Here is a 19,912-nt window from a genome sequence, read left to right on the forward strand (position 1 = left end):
TATTTTCTTTAGCCTGGGAATTTAATTTTTAGTACTCGTAATCTAATTCTTTACCGACCTGAGCGCAGTTTACATAGGGATTAACGCAACGCAGGTAAGTAAAAATTTTCTGAGCGCAGTCCACTGTAGGGTTTAAAATGTCCTGCTTGAAGTGAGCGCAGTTCACCGGCACCAGAAATTTTACGACATTTCAGGGATTGCCCACTTAATACTAGTCAAACAAAGTAACCGGTTAAACCAGTACGTGTTATAGCGTTTAACGGAAGTATATTTAGTCATTTGTTGAAGAGTCTTGAAATGTTTGAAACTTTCTGTAGAAATGTAAATTTTTGGTAGAAGAAAAAAGAAGCCAAAAAAACAAAATATTTTTATTGTAGCAAAATATTTGCTTCGTTTATTTGGAATAATGTAAACATATAATATTATAAAATCATACAAAAAACGTTAATTACATGACCTAAACAACAGATAAAAATATATTTTCTGCATTCAGGTAAATTAGCAAGTAAAATATCTTTTGCAGCCTAAAATATCTACAACTGAAATAAAGGTGTATTTTGAAGTTAGAAGTCTTTTACCTCCTTCATTTCTTCATAATTCCACGGTTTTTTGACATCTTTGTTCTTCATATAATATGTTAATATGCCACAATAAAAATATTTTTTGGCTTTTCTTTTCTTCTGCTAAAAATTTACATTTCTACAGACAGTTTCAAACATTTCAAGAGTTTTCAACCAACAAATGACTAAATATACTTCCGTCAAACGCTATAACATGTACTGGTTTAACCGGTTGCTTTGTTTGACTAGAATTAAGTGGGCAATCCCTGAAATAACGTAAAATTTTAGTCAAACAAAGGAATATTCATTTGATTACAGCTTCTGTCTGCAGTACTGCCAAAGACTACGACAGATATATCTGTAGGCACCAAAACTATCAAATTCGCCAAACCGGTTTTAGAACTAGTTTTTGATGAGTCTAAACCGGTTGTAACATGTGGTCGCGCGCAAATTGTAAGTAATGTCGGTGTTTTGACACATATGAACGATGAGTAGGCCTAATGGTGGTTCTCTTATTTATTGTTAGGTAGTCTGTAATCGCGCCCCGTGACAGTCCCAGTTTTTCCAGGCGATTCTTCGCACCGTTACAACAAAAATAATCTAAATTGTTTGCGAGTTGCACCGTTGACAAATGAATTTAGTCGACAGCGAAGGCCGGGCATGATTAATGCGTGTGGCTCGTTTTCTATAAAATGAAGAGTAATTTAATTGGAAGCTGCCACCTTGGAACGCGCCAGTATGTTAGATGGAGAGGAACGCTGACGACCGCCCCAATCTACATAGGCAGCGGGAAGCTTCTGCACGTGTCTCTATTAGCCTTCTCGTAGTGTGCGATTGATTATTCAGATTTCTGCTTACCAAATTACTAGCCAAATTTATAACACTGTCATCTTACACAAAAGACTCGTTTTGCCTACACGACGACAAGCTTTACTTAAACGCCATTTCGTGACTTATAATTACATATCCTGCTATATATACTATATATTGTCACAAACAGGTAACCTCCCGACAAATTCTTCGTACACGCCCTCCAAATAAGAAACGTCTCAACCCTTATCAATCAAGAGATATTACATTTCTCTCACAACAAAGTGATATTATTTTAAAAAATCTCTTTTTAAGTACATTTGAGCTTATTATGTCACAAAAGCTTTTATTCTGCTGTTCTGCAGTAATCTCGTTTTCTTCTTCTAAGGCGTATACCATTGGTTTGTTCTATTCTCTCTGAAATCTGCTCTTCCAGTTAGACAAAGTTGCGCCTTTGCATTTTAATTAATTTTAAATTAATTGTAAAAACATTTACCCGATCATCATCCACTTCACTAATTCGAAAAGAACTTGAGTAAAATTTTGAAGTACAATGAAAACAACAAACGTAAACATAAGAATACGTGTTAACATTTCTAGAAATTTAAAATTTAATCAGTTAGTTTCAACAAAAAATTGCCTCCTGAATGGATTTAAAAAAGTTCATTCAAAGTGCCTTTAGTCAATGCTCCTCATACCTTCAGATTCACTCACGTAGTCTCTAGGGTCTGCGAGTTCTCAACGTTAATTTGAATTTTATTGAGTTTGGAATTTTGTTTGTATTTAATCTTACAAATTTATCTTGTATAAAGCTTCACTTTTAATCAATTAATATCATCATTATAAAATAAAGAAAAAAATTATTGTATATACATGCAGTGGCGCAGCCAGAGATAGAGTTTACTTATGTAAGAAGAAGGTTTACCTATGTAAAAAAATTCGAGCATACATTTAAAGGTCATTTCAAAAAAGGCGATGTGGTATGGGCTTAATTGTCATAACTGTCTTTATGACAGATCTTTTTAATGACAAATCAGCATGAATATGTCTACAGTTATAGAGGACATTTCATACGTAATTTTAAAGGTGTCTGGAAAAAATGGAACAGCAATGTCGTCATTTACGACGCCGCCCGCAGTATTTGTTCTAATCCAATATATTCATACATTGAAGGGAGGTAAAGGAGATAAAGTCGTCTTGCACAAAAATTAAAGCTTATATTGGTTGAAACATATTTCGGGCACTAACTTGTGTTATCTTCAGTCTAAATAGTTAACAAAAATATATAAATTATTGAAGATTAATTCAAAAATTTGTTTCCTGCATTTCTACAACATTTTATGCACTTTTCTGTGTTTCTTTGACCTCTGGGAATGCAGTGGGTTAAATTTGGAAATTTTCAATTATTCCGATTCATGTCAAAATTTTTCAAAAATTTATTTTCACGTTTCTAAATCATTTTATTAGATTTTGTGTAGCTGTTAACCTCTAGGAAGCATTTCGTTTTTAATGTTTGTAAAACATTTTTTTCGATACCAGTAGCTTATCAGTTGCTATCTTTTTTGTGCTTAGTGTTATTGAAATGCAAAGTCAATTTTCTGTCTTATAACAAATATATATATTCTTCTGTGACGAGCATTTTTGTGTAAATCGCAAGTACTCGTAAAGGTAAGAATAATCAAAATCTATACCTACCTACGAGTACTATTTGCTCATACTATAAAATTCTCGACTTTTTCGCAAAAACTTAAAGTATTCACTAAGTAAAAATTTTGATTTATTTTAGAAAAATGAAAAAAATGATAAAAATAGTAGGTATATTGAAAAACAAGTGTTGCAAACACTCTCATTGTGATGAGTGTTTTACAATGCATCACGAGTAATACAATGAGAGGTTGTAACACGTGTATTTTTATAACAGATGTTTATGTCATAATTGGCGGTGATGTCAGTGTATTGTGAACGGACCACAATTTTTAATACGTCCGGCGAGTTGTCAAATGTCAGATTAATAACTTTCAATACGATGGTTCAATCAAACTTTCATGGATAGCTTTGATGCCAAATTAGAAAAAACAAACACCCGTTACTATTTTTTCTATTAAGCGATTTTTCAATTGAATTTATTATTATATTTGAGAGTTAAAATTTTTGTCGTTTGACGTATGGCGGTACCCAAATTGCTTGAAAATTGTTCAAATTGCATTAGTTTTGTTTGAGGTACAATTTTGCCGCAAATTACAAAATAAAAAAAGTAAAAATTTGTAAATTTTCTGAAGTGCACATCGAAAATAATTAAATAAAAATTCGAATGTTTAATTTGGTTGTTTTTAAAATATGTATAATTTTTGTTTTATTACCACTACAAAATGATTTTGCCTGATTTTGTTCTGGGAGGGGTTTAACTTCCAAAACCGCCCTCTCGCTGCGCCACTCTATACGTAAATGACCTAATCAGGTATATATCATACAAAACAGCGTCTTTTCCAAGCGACCCTCAAATATTTTTAAAATACAACTTTATCCTTCCTATCCGATGGCACAGAAAGATAGTCTCCGTTACTTTACAGCTTTACGGCATGCCCCTAAATTCGTCTTTTAGACCCATTTATTGTAACACTGATAGAAGTCATAAAAGTAAAAACGTGCGAAGATCGTAGTTTAAAAAACGAAACGTCTTCCTATCTATCTACCAATATAATAAATGTCAGCACTACTAAAATACGAGCCTAAAAATCTCATTGCTGTTTCAATTTAAGCACAAATAAGATACATTATTAACAGGAGGAAAAATTATTTTCAATTAAAAGAAACCAGCGTAATGGTTACCATTAATCATAGAGTTGACTGCAAGCTTGTAAACGATTATTTATTACTCGCAGAAGCAGAAAAATGAATTAGAGCTGATAATTATGAAACAATTTTCTTATTTCACTAACCCACAATAAACAGTTAATTTATTTAAAAACAGCCACCCACACACAGAAAACTCATCAAGAGCAGTTCGAATTAATGTTTATTTAGCATTTGGACGCCTGCGTAGTAAAAGCAATTTAAATTTGGATCGCAGAAAATTGATGGATGAAGCAAACGATTATTTGATTAATCGATTAATCGAACACCATGAATGAACTTAAAGCGATTTCTTTTTATATTTATTAGAGTCATTACTCAAATTTTATGATTTGTGCTGTTGGAAGTCTTCCAGCACACCTGCTATCACCTTGTTTTACTCTTTCCGAATCTCTTTAAATACGGTATCGACAAGGGGGAAGAACTGATCGAGTCAATATTTACGGTTATCTAAACTGATTTTGTTAGATACTAGGCCTGGTTTTAGACCTTGCAAAAACGTTTTGACTAATGTCGCAATTAGATTCCTTTCAGTCTGGTTTTATGATCGGTTTCACAATGGAGTGAAAGTTAGTATGAACGTAACTCATGTGAGATTTGGATATAACGTAGCGGTCCCCTTTTTAAGGGTTAAAGAGGCTAAACGTATTCAATATGCACGTAATAAAGTGTTGACGTTTACAAGCCATAAAAATAAATAAAAGACATAATTCATTTGACGTAAATAGAGTGAAGTTGCAAGTTAATTTTGGGAGTTTTTCTGCGCTTTTAGAACTCCTTCAATTTTGGCGATATTTGATGCGATGGAGCTGTGGTGCGTAAACAAATTAACTATTGATTGGCAATCGAGTTCGGGTTAAATAATTCACTCGGAAACGTCACCGTGATTTCGTTGAGCGATTAGAAGGGCATAAAGGCCTTCGAGAGCTTCCCATAGATATAGAGGAACAAAACGCGACGTTTTATGGAACTATCAGTCGAACGGCAGAGTAAATTGCGCTCATTATCCTCATAAACAAGAGTCTAAACGTCATTAACGGTGCTTGAGATTCCCAGACATTCCTAGTGCACCAATTACACATATGTAAAGTGCTTCATAATGTTTTCAGAAGACCGGTACCTAACTGCGATAAATGCGGTTAAATAGCGAAAGCACGGATTGAGATTGACAAAGCAGACCTTTCCGCAACTCGGGCAGGAAGACAAAGTTCGCAATGTTAGCCTGTTGTATATTATGAACACCGCAGATATTCACGGGGTATTTGTTAACTGTCACCGGCAAAACCAACCGGATAAAAATGGGACCACGTTCTTGCACTAACCTTTAAAAATCATGACTTAAATGGACATACGCTTTTAAATTTAAATTTAAATCATCGTCACAGACAGTTATTTCACGTTTATATAAAAAATTATATTGCGAATTAAAGCTTCCTTAACTGTGTCAAGAAACAACGCGTTAACAACAATTAAGTCGAGATTGAGTACCGATTATATCAAGTGAGTAGATCGAGGACGCTACAGTTGCTGGAAGCATGAGTTACAAGACAATATTAATTGATTAATTAAAATAATGCAATAGAATTAACATCAGACTTAACTGCACTTTATTTGCAACAACTAAAAAGTTGGTTCCTTTTCTAATTATCTGCTTCATAGCCGTATTTTTGATTGAAGAAGCTTAGAACTTCATTTTGATAACTTATTTGCTGTAAAAAAAGTATTTACAAAATTCACAAAAGTCAAATTTTGTTTATAATTAAAGCCTTAAAATAAAGCCAAAAAAACTTTGATTTTGAGATTTTTTCGATCAATTCAAAAAAATCTTTTTTTTTTAATTCTTGTAAAAAAATTAACTAAATCATCTGTTTTTACTCAGTTTGTAAAATTTCTAATGATAACAAAAAATAGTTTTTAATAAAGTGTGTTTGAACGGTTTTCTAGATGTGCTAATTTTTTATTCTTGCTTTAATAAAACATATGCGCAATTTTATGGTAAATGGATAAACAAAAAACTGTTTCACTTATGGAGTAATTAGAGAAATCTGCCAATCTGACAACATAACATATTACATTAGCGGGCGCCGAATACATGGATGCATCGGGGCGGATGTCCCACTGAAATATTTTAATTATTGAAAATAACGTAGCGTTCTTTAAAATCTCTTTTAATGACAAATATGTCTTAAATTTTCTATTATTCTATCTTCCCCTTCGAGAAAATGGATCAAATTTATCGTTTATGTTATTCTATTTTGTTTTTCCATTTTTCAAATTAATTTAAAATTCAGCTTTTTAGTGAAAAACTCCTTGAAAATAGATTTTATCATCTTAAATACTTTAAAACGACAAAACATTTTACATAAACTGAAGGAAACAGAAAAAATTCTAAAATAGGTACTTTGGTGATTTTTGAAAAACTGTACCTCAATGAAAAATGGTCGTATTTAGATAAAAAAAAAACATTTTGAAGCATTTATTTATTTATTCTAATTTTATTGAGATCTTTTGTCAAAACATTTTCTGAGCTAACGCGAGAAAAAAATTGTAAGTTTTTATTTTTTTGGTCCACGGATTTGGGGAAAATTTTATTAGTTGAATCATTCAGCTTCAATTTGCTTTTTTATGTTCACTTTACGTTAAATTGTCCCGTAGATATTTCTTTTAATGAAAAATTTTTTTTTGTCTTTAATCATCGATATCTCAGTAACCAATGACCGCACATTGAATGTAAGAACAGTTTCAAAAACTGGAATAGATTTCCTACAAAATGTTTTTTATTTTTTTTGAATCTACCGCGTATTCACATATATTGATAGAAAGACTAATGTGGCCAGATTTTTTACAGCCCCAACTTTGTTAAATTTTAAATCGATCCATCAAACTCTTTTCTCGGACCGATTGATCAAACTTTCACAAAAGAAAATTTGTAAACAATATTGACTAATTTTTGAGACCATCCAGCTTTTGCATACTCTAATTTTACACTTCTCAAATTAATGCATTAATTAAAAGTTGATACCCCCAACCTGTTTTCAACACTCGATTTACGAACATTCATGCAAATTTTCAAAAAAACTCAAATTGTTTTTAATTGTTACCAAATTTTTTTTTTCAAATTTGTTTTATATTTATTTTATTTCCAAATTTTTCAAATTTATTATTAACTCAACAATTTGAAGCATTATGCAACTTGGAATATGTACTATTTTCTTTACACTTTTTATTATATACATACATTAACCACTTTTATTTTTTATTGTTATTTATTAATTTCTTTTGTACTATACGAAAAATCATATTGTCAGCAAAATTGAGAAGAAGAAATCGTTTTTTCGCGTAATTGATTTCAAGTCCTGCAAGTTATAACATATGTTCAGAAGATCTGAAAATAATCTTTTTATGTTATTTGTATTGCTTTAAAGACGATTAATTTACCAAGTTTGTTTATGCACCTATTGAAAATATGAAAAGTCGGCGCCCATAATTAAATTTGTAATTAGCTAATTTAAAAAGGCATTTAAGCTCGAAGAGTCTTCATAATGACGTTGGTAAAAATTATCTGTCAGGAGACGGATTGTATCAGTAATAATGTCGCTATTACATTTTTTTAATTTTGTAATATCCAAGATATGCGTATATTATCGCACTGCTCTTTTATCAAAAAAGTAATAATGGATTTACCGTATTCTAAAAGAGCTATTATTCTTTGCTTGTTAAGATTTTTGCTGTCGTGTGCGCAACACAGGAAAATTTCGGTAAATGTAATCGTTTTTTACACTGCTTTTCTTTTTGTACTTGGTCTATAATTTTGTGATGAAATTGGCTATGGACTGGTTCCAAGACCAGTTCGATGGAATTGTTCGCATAGTAAAGAAGGTTTTTGGGCTAGATTGAAAATGGTGTTTGTTGGAAACTGCTAGGGAGCTATTATAGTGAAGATTGAATTAATAATTTAAGTCGTTCCATTTGCGTGGCCGGCGAAAGGATTCTTTAACACAGGGAGAATTCGCGAGCTGTGGATTGGTAAGCGGAATCAAGGGGACCATTACATCTCTGGCTAATCCTTGCACTCACTCTAACCTCATAAAGGCTTCACCTTCACTTTTCTTTAGTGTGTGATGTTACCGACGGACTTTACGACTGTTTTAAATTACATTCCAGGCTCCGTAACAAGTCGGAAGCCTTAAACTTTCCGACTGGCCAATTTTTCAGACGATTCCAATTATAAAAAAAAATATTGAGTGTCCGTGTTTTATACGAAAGAGCGGAATTAAGAAATTATTTAGATTTTTTTAACATTTGGGTGGTGATTATCTTTACTTTGTCAATAGGAATCGACGCCATGAAAGCTACCTATTTTCCGTATTTTCTACTATTGTGTGCTTTGTTCAAAATTTGGGATAGCTTTTGTTATTTCTGTTCTCCTAAGAGTGTTTCATTCTGGTGTTAATTGTTTGTTGGAGAGTATTAATACGAACGGCGGCTGTATAATAAATTGGGCCGGGATTGAATAGAACTGAAACGCCGGAAAATTCACAGAATGTAGCGTTTCTAGTAGACATTTGATTAGATCAAATCCACGGATCAAATCGATATAACGAGCGGCTAATTTTAGTCTTATACATATATGCACAAACTTACTGAAAACATTCCATATTCAGTTCCTCGAACAAGGATTCAAGCCTTTTCAGAGCTTATTGACAACCACCTGAACGAATACTTGTTTACATAGTTATACATGATATATCTTTTGTACGATTTGCACAAATGTACCTTTTTTCAATGCAAATGTCAACAGGAACTTTTATTAAAATCTTGTTCTTGTTAAAAATCACAAATCAATTTGAGAGTACGTGGATTAACTTTCAACTTAAAATACAAATCTGTATTTTATTGCCTCCCTAAATTTAATTAGGTAACGTCATTTTATCGGAATATACAGTTTGTGATGGATTATTATTTCTTACATTACACAATTTACAAAAACAAGATCAAAGTAAAATTATTTTATGCGTCCGTTTCGTAAAGGATGCGTTGTTGTAATCATTTTTGCAACAGGCTAGTTATTTATATTCGCGTGTGGTAACTTACATTTTACGGGGCGAAATTAATTTATAAAATCTTGTGAATAATTTTTTTTTGCATTTTGTTTTAAAAAGCCTCTAGATTGAAGATATGGCCTTGAAAGTATGTGCAAATGTAAAAGTAACTATAAACACTAAAACAATAAACAAAACACGGCGTCGTCGGCGCCGTACAATCGGTAGGCTGGAAGCAGGGGCGCAGAGCGTCCCAGCGAACTGAAGAGAAAAAAACACAATCGATTAAAATTGTAAACGTAGAACTCAAAATGTTGGATAGGCGTTTTTATGGAGTTTTTAAGCATGAATTAAATATCACAATTTAAAATTCCAAAATAAAATTGTAACGTACCACCAACGTACCTAAACGAAAAATAAATAATACTTTATGATGCGATTTTTACCTTGTGCGTTTTTTCCTTGTGCGCTTTTTTCCTCGTGCGCTTTTTTCTTGGTGCGTTTTTTTCCGTGAGCGCTATTTTTCTTGTGCGCTTTTTTCGTGTGTTTTTTTCTTTGTGCGCTTTTTTCTGTGCGCTTATTTCCTGTGCGCATCTGTCCGGTCATCTTGTTCGTTCACAGTTAAATTTTTATGGAAGCTTTGACGCCGAATTTAAAAAAACACCTGTTATTTAAAAAAAAGTTTAAGTTTAATAAAGTTGTGTTTGACTATTAAGTCAATTTTATAAGTTGATGTTTTACGACAGGGGATTCACCGAAAATATGGGACTATGCAACATGAAATCTGATTTATATTTAATATGAAAATGTTGGTAATAATTAGATGTTTAATATAATACTTCAGTCAATGTTGTTAAACGTGTAGGTGAATATATGTAAATAAACGTATTTAATTTAGTTTAAAATTTATTATACGTGAAAATTATTGCATATGCAACCAGTTATACACAAATTTGTAGTTTGACCACAAGCTACTTTATAGCGCTGTTCTCGCTAATTTTTAAAAAAGCAAACAAGCAAGCTTTTGTACATTTTTTGTGGCTGTGGCTGATTTTTGATTCAATATTTTGTGCCATAAGTGATTTTTTGTTCTATTTTTTTGTTGCTACTAGTAATTTTTTTTTTTAATTCAATGTATGCTTAACAAATTTATAACAATGAGCTCAATCAGTTTTTTGCAATCACAAGCAAATTCTTGTTACCACAAATTTTAAAACAAAGCAGCCGTATTTATTTACTTAGTAGTAGTAGTAGTCGAGTAAAACCTCACTTTTCAGAATAGTTTCGTTTGATCTAAAATATGTTTTTCAATGTGTTTTAGAAGAGAATCGTAGAGAATGAATAAAACAACCTCATCATTATATAGCAAATATATTTAAATACTGAAGTAAACAAATTATTTTTTACAACTCGAGAATTACTTTTCAACAAAATAAGAACTGACAACCACAATTAATTTAATACCAAATGTCATCATGAAACAGAACAAAAAAAAAAGAAATATGAAAACTAATTAGAACAAAACAAAAACAACTAAACTAAAATGAACAAAAAATACAAAAATGCTGTAAATGTAACACACCACTGACTTAATTGAAAGTGAGTATATTTATTGCAGTGATGAATATTGTGATGGTGTTATATTTACTGCAATGGAAATACAATAAATAATATCAAAGTAACTATATTTTTTGGTTTAAGAGAAGCTTCTCCCATTCAATAGTATTTCCATAAACTTCTTGCTCTAGCCACAGTTGGTAGTGTTTTTTAAAACTTTCAGATAGATCATAGGTGGTCCCAAGTACGCTGTTTAAACAGTTATCCACCGGTGCAAATTCGCTGTCTTGCTGTAAGAGAAACTTATACAATAAAAATATTTAATGGGAGTAAAACAACACATACATTTGCTTGTGTATATCTACGGTTATTAAACCTGTCAACTGAAGCTCTCAAAGCACATTCTTCAGCTTGGAAATCCCAAGGTCTTGCGTCCAAATCTGCACAGGAAATGTTAAAAATGTAGGACAACTAAAAGAAGGAAAATTACCATTTCCATATGCCCAATCATCGTTCAATCTATGTCTGACTTTCTGGTAGATGGCACTAATCGTTTTCATATTAGATTTACGCCACTGACGACCCAAATATTTCGTTTGCATTTTTAATAATTTTAAAACATATAATTGGGTCATGGCATGCCTGACTTTAAGTGTGCGTTTTAAAATTGGAGCGGATTTAAAAACCACCAACATCTAAATAAAAAAAATCTGTGTTAAAAACACACTTTTTGTTTTATACGTACCATAATCCTAGAATGTTTCCACTTCGTTAGTTTGTTGAGTATTCTTAATAAATTAATACACGAAAACATATTTCTCCAGGAAAATGGTGCCGAGTCTCCAATTTCCAAACTTTCAGCTGTTAATTCTGGTTGATCACCAATAACGCAAGACGGAAAGTCTAATATAGGAATCCTAAAAAAACCGTTTTATGCAAATATGTTTATTTTTAATTCTGAAACTTACACATTCTTCGCGCCCACATAAGCCATGATATTCTGGTTAAAAAATTTCAATACCAGAGGTATACAATTTGCAAAAACTAGATGCTGAGACATGAATTCAAATTGATAAATATGATTCAACTTGAAATGTTTCAAAAGTAACAATAAAATTGCAGAAACTGCTTTAACAATAATTTCCTTGTGCCTATTTACGTCAATTCCCAATTTCATTGACTGGAGAACAGTCATTCTAAAAAATAACTTTACTTAAACTAGATTTAAGAAACTATCAGAAACTTACGGCATTTCTTCTGGCAAAACATCAGCCATAATATTAATAGAATCAGTTTTAGCTTTTGAGGTAGGAGCAGCAGCAAGTAATATTTTAAGTAAAGCTATCATGTATTGTGGTAGATTAGGCAACATTGCCTGATACAAAATTTCTGTTGGAGTCATTTCAATTTCACCCTCTGACGTCGAGAGAGGATTGCGAGCTATTTCTTCCTCTTTTTGAATTTGCAATTCAGCTAAAGAAGTATAAACATGCTGAAACCGCCAAATTAGACATTAAGATATACAAGATGCATGTACGCTACTTCTTTCAAAGTTTTAACTCCTTCATGGATCGGTAAAGGTAATCCAGCTAAACTATCGCGATCGCCTTGTAGACTATACCCGACGAATTTTAATCTAGCAGTGTCCAAAAACAAGTCGATATCTTTTTGTCGGACTTTTGGTTTCCAAGGTAAGCCGCGAGGAATAACTAAAGAACTCTGCAAAGGAGGAGATGTAGGCCTATTCTGATAATTGTTGTACATTTGATTATTTTCGGAGTTTTCGGGAGGACGACGATCGTCGTATTCTGAGAGTTCACCCAACTCGTCGCCGTTGTCCCCGCCGACGAGGGTGGCGTCTAATTCCATCCCCAACGACTCATGATCGTCCAAACTACTTTGTTTCATTAAGTTCTATAAAGTTGTCCCAAATAAATAACACCACAAGCTGTTTCAACAAAGGATAAGGACAGGTGGTGCGATTGCAATGGGACAAAGGACGCACAAGGATACATTACCAAGGACTACGTTTAGACTATTAGTTGGAGTGACAACAAAAAATAATTACAAATATCTTAAGTTCTAACGAAAATTGAATAAAGCTCAAAAAATTAACTTGCATTTAGTTTAGTAGTAATAAGAAATAAGTTGGAAAATAGCGCTGCATTTTTTCTTACCCTCCTGAATGGCCTTGTATTTCTTTTCTGATTTTGCGCCTCTAAAAGATCAGAAGCGCTCGCTGGTGGCGACGAAGCCCTCATTGTTTTAGCAATTTCCATGGTATCTTCGTCCAAACGTGGAAGACCAGCCTTTTCGCGTTTTTCATCTTTCAAATCTTTCAAAGCGGTCATACCGCCCAAAGTTACAAGAATTAATTTCCAAAGTAGCAAAAGAACTTTTTTCATAGGGAAATGAGGAGCAGCACCGCTACAAAATCGTGTCACCATTCCTAATAACTTAACAATAAGTAACTCATCATCATAGGAATTAGCTGAAAGCAAATAAGTTGAAAAAATGTTTAATGTGAAGATAAAAGTATACCAAGGTCTGTACAAAATGCTTCAACGTCGTTTTGATATTCAGTGGAACCTGAATATTTTTCATTTCTAATTACTTCAGTTATTGTGTATAACACAGATAATATAACCCGCAGATCTTGCGAATCTGCTAATGAAACGGCTATTTTTCTCATTGCAACATGGGCAGCAGTGCTATTCCTATATTTTATAAAATATGTAGTAATTAAAAATATATATATATATATAAAATGTCTTACTCAATTTCTATGTTAAGCAAATCAGTAAATGCACTAAAAACTCCTAGTTGGTAAAGCAACATGACATTGGCTCTTGCCCACTGCTGTTGCTCAGCGTCTGACTGCATTTCCGCCCAACACCCTTGAGCGATATACAAGATACATCTGGCAGCTCTCATTCTGAGAGGTTTGCTACTGACTTCCAGTTGATCAAGCAGTTTCATTACTACCGATTTTCTTTGTTCAAGGGATAACCTTTGCCAACTTGGTGGCAGGTTGTACTGCTCCATTTGGTCTTCAAAGGCTTTAACGTTGAGAGCGAGCTCAGGCTGCTCAGTGTAACTGTACAACTCGGCAATTTCATTTGGGTGGGTATCAGTATCATCGTAGATAAATTCAAGATCAGGGGAGTCAGTTCCACCACCCTACAAGAAATGTTTTGAAAAAAGGATACTAGAAGGGAAAGTTAAACAAAAGGGAGGTACGCGAGAGGAATCAGGATCATCAGGGTCATCTTCTTCAGAAACACTAGTTAATTCAGACTTGGGAGGTCTTCGATATTTCGGAAAATTTCCCTCCAATACATTTAAAACATGTTTTAGTTTTCTGATCATCTCAGCGACGCTTTGTTTACTGTAGGCCATTGTCGCGAATTTGAACAAAAAACTTTTAATCAAAAATAATCTGAAAGAAAGAACCAAAATGAAAGAAAAAACGGAAAAAAACTAAACAAGCTCATAACGGATATCTAGAAATACGCCAAATTGTCACAACAGACACAATTAACCTTAACAACTGTTTGTTGTTAACAAATCTACTACTTACATCCGAATCTTGGCGTTGTCTTCTAATAATTTCTCTTAACCTAGGTAAACCGCGCTTTCCATTTCCGTTAGGATCCATTCTGAAATAACCAGCATATTTAAAAATTTAACATTTCGTTACTTTACTGACTATTTGCAAACTAACAATTTTATGACAGTTAAACAAATTCCGCCATCTTGACAGACGTATATTGACCCACGCATCGAGCGCCACCTTTTCCACTAAAATCGGGAAAAACTTCAACAAAAAACATTTCATCTCCATATTCTGGTTTTATATAAATTAGAAACAGAAGAGAAACACCTATAAAACAAAAATAATTTTTTTACACTAATAATTTTTTGTCTGATTAAAAGAAAGTTGCTCACCAGAGAGCGCTGCTGGAAGCGGGAATTCAAAAAAAAATTTCTTTGATTTCTTACCTCACATGATAATTATAGTATAATCAAGTATATAATAATGTAATTATAACAATAAAATAATCTAAAGTGTTTGCAAAAGAAAATCAAAAAATAGCACTATTGGTATAATTTATTAACAGCATTTCTACATTTTTGGTCTTACATGATAATTACTATGACAATGAAATTAATCTTAAGTATTTACAATGGTAAACTGCAACATCCCATCACCCTTAACTTAAATTACAGACCAAGTCTAGTTGCATTTAAAAATAAATCGTTCTTATTCATTCTAAAAATGACGATGAAATTTCTGGAATGAAATGGAACTAAGGTCACTTTTAACGTATAATACAATACTATACAATAACAGGGCTACAAAATATGTATATTCTATTTATATAACATATTAACAAATAAGGACAATTGGGGTGTATAAAGTGTGCACTGTCGTGCCAACCTAAGGTAAGCTTAATTATTTTTTTAACAACGTCAAGGCTACTTCTTTTAACAATTATTGTACAACTACCTGAACAACAGTTAACCATTCATATGAAATTTAAAACATGTTAAAAATACTATTGTCATATATACATATAATATAAATTGTGTATATAAATTAGGTCTTCCTTTCTACAGGACACTAGTTTGTTAGTTACGCGTTGATGAAGTATTTTCATTGTATAATAAGCTTTAGGTCCTAAAAATTGAAGACAAACCACATGGCAGTTAAGCCCAGTATTGCAACCTGACAGAAATGGATGGTAAAACAAAAACGATTTTTTTAATTTATCACAAAAACCAACCAGAAGTTAATTCTGTTCAGGTGCAATAGTGTGGAAGACGTAACTAAACGGTGATTATTGAATAATACACAATATCACCAACATTATTCAGAAGCAGTGATAGTAATCGTTTTGCCTTTGGGGTCATCAAATCGGTCCATAGTCTTAATATCCATCATCATAGTAAGACCAAAAGTGACGATTAACAACAGAATTATTGTTACAAACAAACCGGACCAAATAGGAACTGATGTAAATCCAACGCAGTCATAAGCGTCCCCAAATGTATTATTCTTGGGAAACGGTTGAATCTATAAATCAAACTGCAAAATCGTTTTTATTGTATTGGAAAAACAAACCTGAAATCCGGGCAGAGACAATGTTGCATTTCTATCCACCGTTGATAAATTAAATGTGGAACAATGGTACGAAAAATCGCGAGGTGCGAAATAATCACTAATCCCGACTAATTGGTTCTCTTTATCTGTTTTAACACTCATTGATGTTAAATACCAGTATCCCGACACATTATTAACTTTGATAGCAAAACTAAAATTTTTTTTTAAAGCATGTAATGAAATTTTTTCCCAACCTACTTAATAGACAAGCTACTGCCGCTTAAAGTCGCTGTTATATTTTCCTTATTATCCATATCGCTGGTTTCCGACAGCATAAAACTGTTATCAATAGTGATGTTAGACCTGAAGATTTTGTCACAGTTTCGTTACACAATTAATTATTAACTTACGTATCCTTATTCACTTTATATGATCCTTTGTCGCTCAAATACAGCAAAAGGTGAGCTGAGGAAAACCTGATACCAGTATCTTTCTTTTCTTCTGAATCTTCTAACTGTAGCAAGCTTCTGGATCTGGAATGGGTAATGTCCTCAGGGGCTATCTAAAATCACGGTTTCTACTACTCTGCATTTAGATTAATCAATGATTTACCCAAGAAGTGTGATTTGCCGTATATATAGCCAAAACATTATTGCGTTGTTCTAGGATATCCTTATAAATTGAAACAATATCGGAGTCTAAAATGATTTACAAAAATTAGATATAAAATTGTTAGTGACTTTACCGTGACGTTTCAGCATATGAAACCGAGGTTCATCATCTTTGGCATCGTTCAAATCAATGATCAAAATATTATCTTTAGGCACATTAGAGCTACTCAACAGAGATCCAATAGACAGTTCTGTTACTTCCTTATTAAGCTGTTTAACAGCTTTAACTGGATTTTGTACATAAGGTTTGTAAGCAACGTGACTTCTAAGTTTCTTCAAACCGTGGAGATTCGGAAATGCGATTTCCCCGTTTTGGTCATGTTGAGCAAAATCTTCAGGACTCAACTAAAAATCTCATTTACCTAAAGCATTTTTAGTAAAAAAAAAACTTACAGTGGGTTCCACAAACACAATTATGTAAGGATCCTCCTTCAAATACTCCAAAAGGGTGTCTTTAAACGAATCTTGACTGATTTTGTGCAAAGCAGGTACTCGTTCTGACAACCTGAAACCAAGTCATATGACTTCAGATTCTCATAATTAATACATTTTATGAATCGAGCTCTTCCAAAACAAATCAATATTAAATGGAAACTAATTCAGGACACATTGTTCTACACGAATTTATGTCGAAACCTATATAATATAATAAATAACTTACTTGGTAGTCCCCCACATATAAACAGGTACAAATTCTGCACTACTGACAAGGTTTATGCTTAATACTGTTATTACAAAAATTAAAATGTTATAATAAAGAGCCATTTTGCTAAAAAATAAAATTAAACTTTGCTTTTACAAGATCACGTGAATTTTGGGAGTAGCAAACATTTGACAATCAGGTGTAACAAATGACTGGTAAGGAAATCAACGTCAGAGACCTTACTTACCAAATAAAGGCGGCGCCATCTCGTAGACAGTAGACTAATAAGACATTGTTTTTAATTAAGTACAGTTCTTAAAGTAAATTAGAATAAACTTGACTTTAAAGTGTTGAAAGTGTTGATCTATTTAATGATAGAGGTCGCATTAACTATATAATTAAGCAGCGTCATCTCGTAGGCAGAAGCCTAAAAGGTTATTGTAATTAATTACAGTTTTGGTTAAATTATTAAACTTGAGTTCAAAGTGTTGGTCAATATAGTAGTAGAGGTCGCACCAATAAAATAATAATTTTTTTTTAATTAATGTGACTATTAAAGAGTATTAAGGGATAATAAATGGTTGTGATGACATTTATTTATTTATACGTAGAGATATCTACAGATAATGTACATAGACATATTATACAAATTTTTAAATATATATTTATTATTAGTAACATAAATATTTTAATTTTAACATTACGGTTTAACACCCTAACAAAAATAACGTGGTATTCCAAAACAAAATATTTGTTGTTAACAACATTGGTTGTAACAATAGGAATATAAATGAACCGTCCGCAGATGCTTATAATCACCACCAACATTAATTTATTACCTACAGTGTTGAAATAATGTCCAGTTTGCTATAAGTTTTTCTAATAATATCAATAATTGGTGATTAAGTAGAAAATCAAATTGATAACAACAATAAAAAATTTGGATGGTTAGAAAACATATCACAAAAAAACTAGAAGAAATTGTCTAGGATATGTTGGTAAAGATTAGAAAGGCTGATGATGTCCGAAAATGCCGAAACTTCAGCTAAGCTATAGTAATAGTGCATAATAAAGTACGGTGCGTTTACATAAATGCGTACAAGTAAATGAGCTCTTTCCAATATATCCTTCCTTACATGAAGATGCGTCGGAGGTCTGTCGGGGCTGTAATCATACTGCATTGAGGGCAAATATTTTTACTACCCTGCAAAGAAAAATCGGTAAAAATGCCATCGTTTCGAGTTTTTTCGAATACTTACTAAGGCATGTAACCAGCAGTCCTCGCAATGCACATGCCAGCAAACAGTTGAAATAACCGGTTTCTTGTAGTGCTCCTAAACAAATTCACATAATGAGTAATTATTGACGTGGAGAAGCTCACAAATCTCACCAGACATATTAAACATTTATAGTCTTCGGTTTCGGTGCTAGTCGCCGTCTCTCCCGCGTTCTCGGTTAGGGGCCGAATCCTATTTCTTAATTCCTCTAGCATTTGCGTCCTACTACTGGGCTCAGCATCCGATGTGCTCACATTACTGTCACTTTCCACAATTACATCCATTGTAACCTCCACATCCCCGCTTGAATTCACAGTGGCGACTTGCGACTGCACCCCTTCTTTTTTGCTACCCTTATCTTGCGAGTTTTTGATAACGACGTCACTTTCGGTGTATTGAGACGGGCCAAATGATGATTCTTCCGGCTCGTCGCCGTCGACGATCACGTCGTCACCCTCGTTGTCAGCATCTGAAGTTACTCTCCCGGTGCTACTACCAATACTGTTTCCATTGGGGGCGTTGGAAGTTGAAGTTGAAGTTGAACTTCGGCGCTGATTTTCAGCCCACTCTTCCAACTCGGAATCTCCTTCCACGTCCACGGTCTCGTCTTCGTCATTCACAGAATTCTGAAAGCACATTTCAGCAAAAAATCATTAAACCAACCCCAAATTGCACCTTTCGACATTGTTCCACATGCAGATTGAGTTCTTCAGGAGTTCGATGTAACCGTCCCACACAAATCAAGCAACCTTCGTCTATTTTTCGTTTCCGGGTCTTCATCCGCAGCCGACCTTGTCGATTTGATTTTATTCTTTGGAAAGTCTAAAACAACGATAAATATAAAACACTTTACGACATTTTTCAAAATTATTCTATTATGATGTATTATACAAAGAAAGCCAATTCCACAAAAATTCCAATTAAAATTCTTTTATTGGCTGTGTCAGTTTTAAAAAACGGGACTAATTTGGCACATTTGGCAGCTGTGCATAGTTTTGGCTGAGCAAACGAATTGCAGAAAAAGTGAGAATTTTAATTCTTGAGCTAACCTCCCACCGTCCTTCGGGACCGCTGTCACCTGGAAGAGCAGGTGGACGTCCCGGTTCTTGGCGCCTTTTTCTGGTCGCTGCCAATCCCGTCCCACTAATCTTACATAATACTTCCAATTCCTGTCCTAAATGCGCTTCTAAATCTCCTGGTGAAATGGTCATACCGCAAATAGGGCAGCAGGAAGGGTCCCGTTTTTTCTTATTTAGTGCTAAATCTGTAAAAAAGTGTAATTAGTTGTTTTAATGAGAAAAGTTAGAGTGTGGGGGTGGAGAGTCGCAGTGCAAAAACAAAGAAAACTAAGATACAAAAATATATCAGTTTCATCTGCGTGATCCGACGAAAGCC

At 33.2% G+C, this 19,912-nt stretch overlaps 3 protein-coding genes across 8 annotated transcripts in view; all 3 read right to left on the reverse strand.

Annotated features, from left to right (window-relative positions):
• Positions 1-10,715: 10,715 nt before the first annotated feature.
• Positions 10,716-14,620, reverse strand: LOC123006079 (striatin-interacting protein 1). 3 transcript variants are annotated; one of them, XM_044400244.1, is made up of 12 exons: positions 14,547-14,620; positions 14,403-14,481; positions 13,599-14,002; positions 13,364-13,539; positions 13,000-13,313; positions 12,365-12,736; positions 12,070-12,314; positions 11,791-12,018; positions 11,568-11,739; positions 11,313-11,517; positions 11,168-11,262; positions 10,716-11,112 (listed from the first exon to the last, which is right to left on the reverse strand). In XM_044400244.1, the coding sequence occupies exons 1-12, from the start codon at positions 14,603-14,605 to the stop codon at positions 10,948-10,950; spliced, it is 2,514 nt and encodes an 837-aa protein (XP_044256179.1). In that variant the 5' UTR covers positions 14,606-14,620; the 3' UTR covers positions 10,716-10,947. The 3 variants fall into 3 exon arrangements, with proteins under 3 accessions (XP_044256179.1, XP_044256180.1, XP_044256181.1); XM_044400245.1 differs by having other exon boundaries at positions 14,532-14,604; XM_044400246.1 differs by lacking the exon at positions 14,547-14,620 and having other exon boundaries at positions 14,403-14,538.
• A 295-nt stretch (positions 14,621-14,915) lies between these two features.
• LOC123006386 (V-type proton ATPase subunit S1) lies at positions 14,916-17,459 on the reverse strand. The gene is made up of 8 exons (XM_044400823.1): positions 17,259-17,459; positions 16,991-17,102; positions 16,672-16,942; positions 16,539-16,624; positions 16,337-16,488; positions 16,185-16,289; positions 15,948-16,137; positions 14,916-15,899 (listed from the first exon to the last, which is right to left on the reverse strand). Exons 1-8 carry the CDS (start codon positions 17,360-17,362, stop codon positions 15,693-15,695), a joined length of 1,227 nt encoding a protein of 408 aa, XP_044256758.1. The 5' UTR covers positions 17,363-17,459; the 3' UTR covers positions 14,916-15,692.
• A 382-nt stretch (positions 17,460-17,841) lies between these two features.
• Positions 17,842-19,912, reverse strand: part of LOC123006467 (E3 ubiquitin-protein ligase Rnf220-like) — a 42,443-nt gene continuing 40,372 nt past the window's right edge. For all 4 annotated transcript variants that reach the window (XM_044400973.1, XM_044400970.1, XM_044400969.1 and 1 more), the window contains 5 exons: positions 19,567-19,781; positions 19,193-19,339; positions 18,631-19,143; positions 18,500-18,574; positions 17,842-18,444 (listed from right to left, as the gene is read on the reverse strand). In XM_044400973.1, the coding sequence (XP_044256908.1) occupies positions 18,373-18,444; positions 18,500-18,574; positions 18,631-19,143; positions 19,193-19,339; positions 19,567-19,781 (1,022 nt within the window). In that variant the 3' untranslated portion in view covers positions 17,842-18,372. The remainder of the gene's footprint in view (positions 18,445-18,499; positions 18,575-18,630; positions 19,144-19,192; positions 19,340-19,566; positions 19,782-19,912) is intronic.

This window comes from Tribolium madens, unplaced genomic scaffold (assembly GCF_015345945.1).
Source record: "Tribolium madens isolate multiple individuals breed KSU strain unplaced genomic scaffold, Tmad_KSU_1.1 Scaffold_2;HRSCAF=44;Tcas5.2_LGX, whole genome shotgun sequence".
Taxonomy (NCBI): domain Eukaryota; kingdom Metazoa; phylum Arthropoda; class Insecta; order Coleoptera; family Tenebrionidae; genus Tribolium; species Tribolium madens.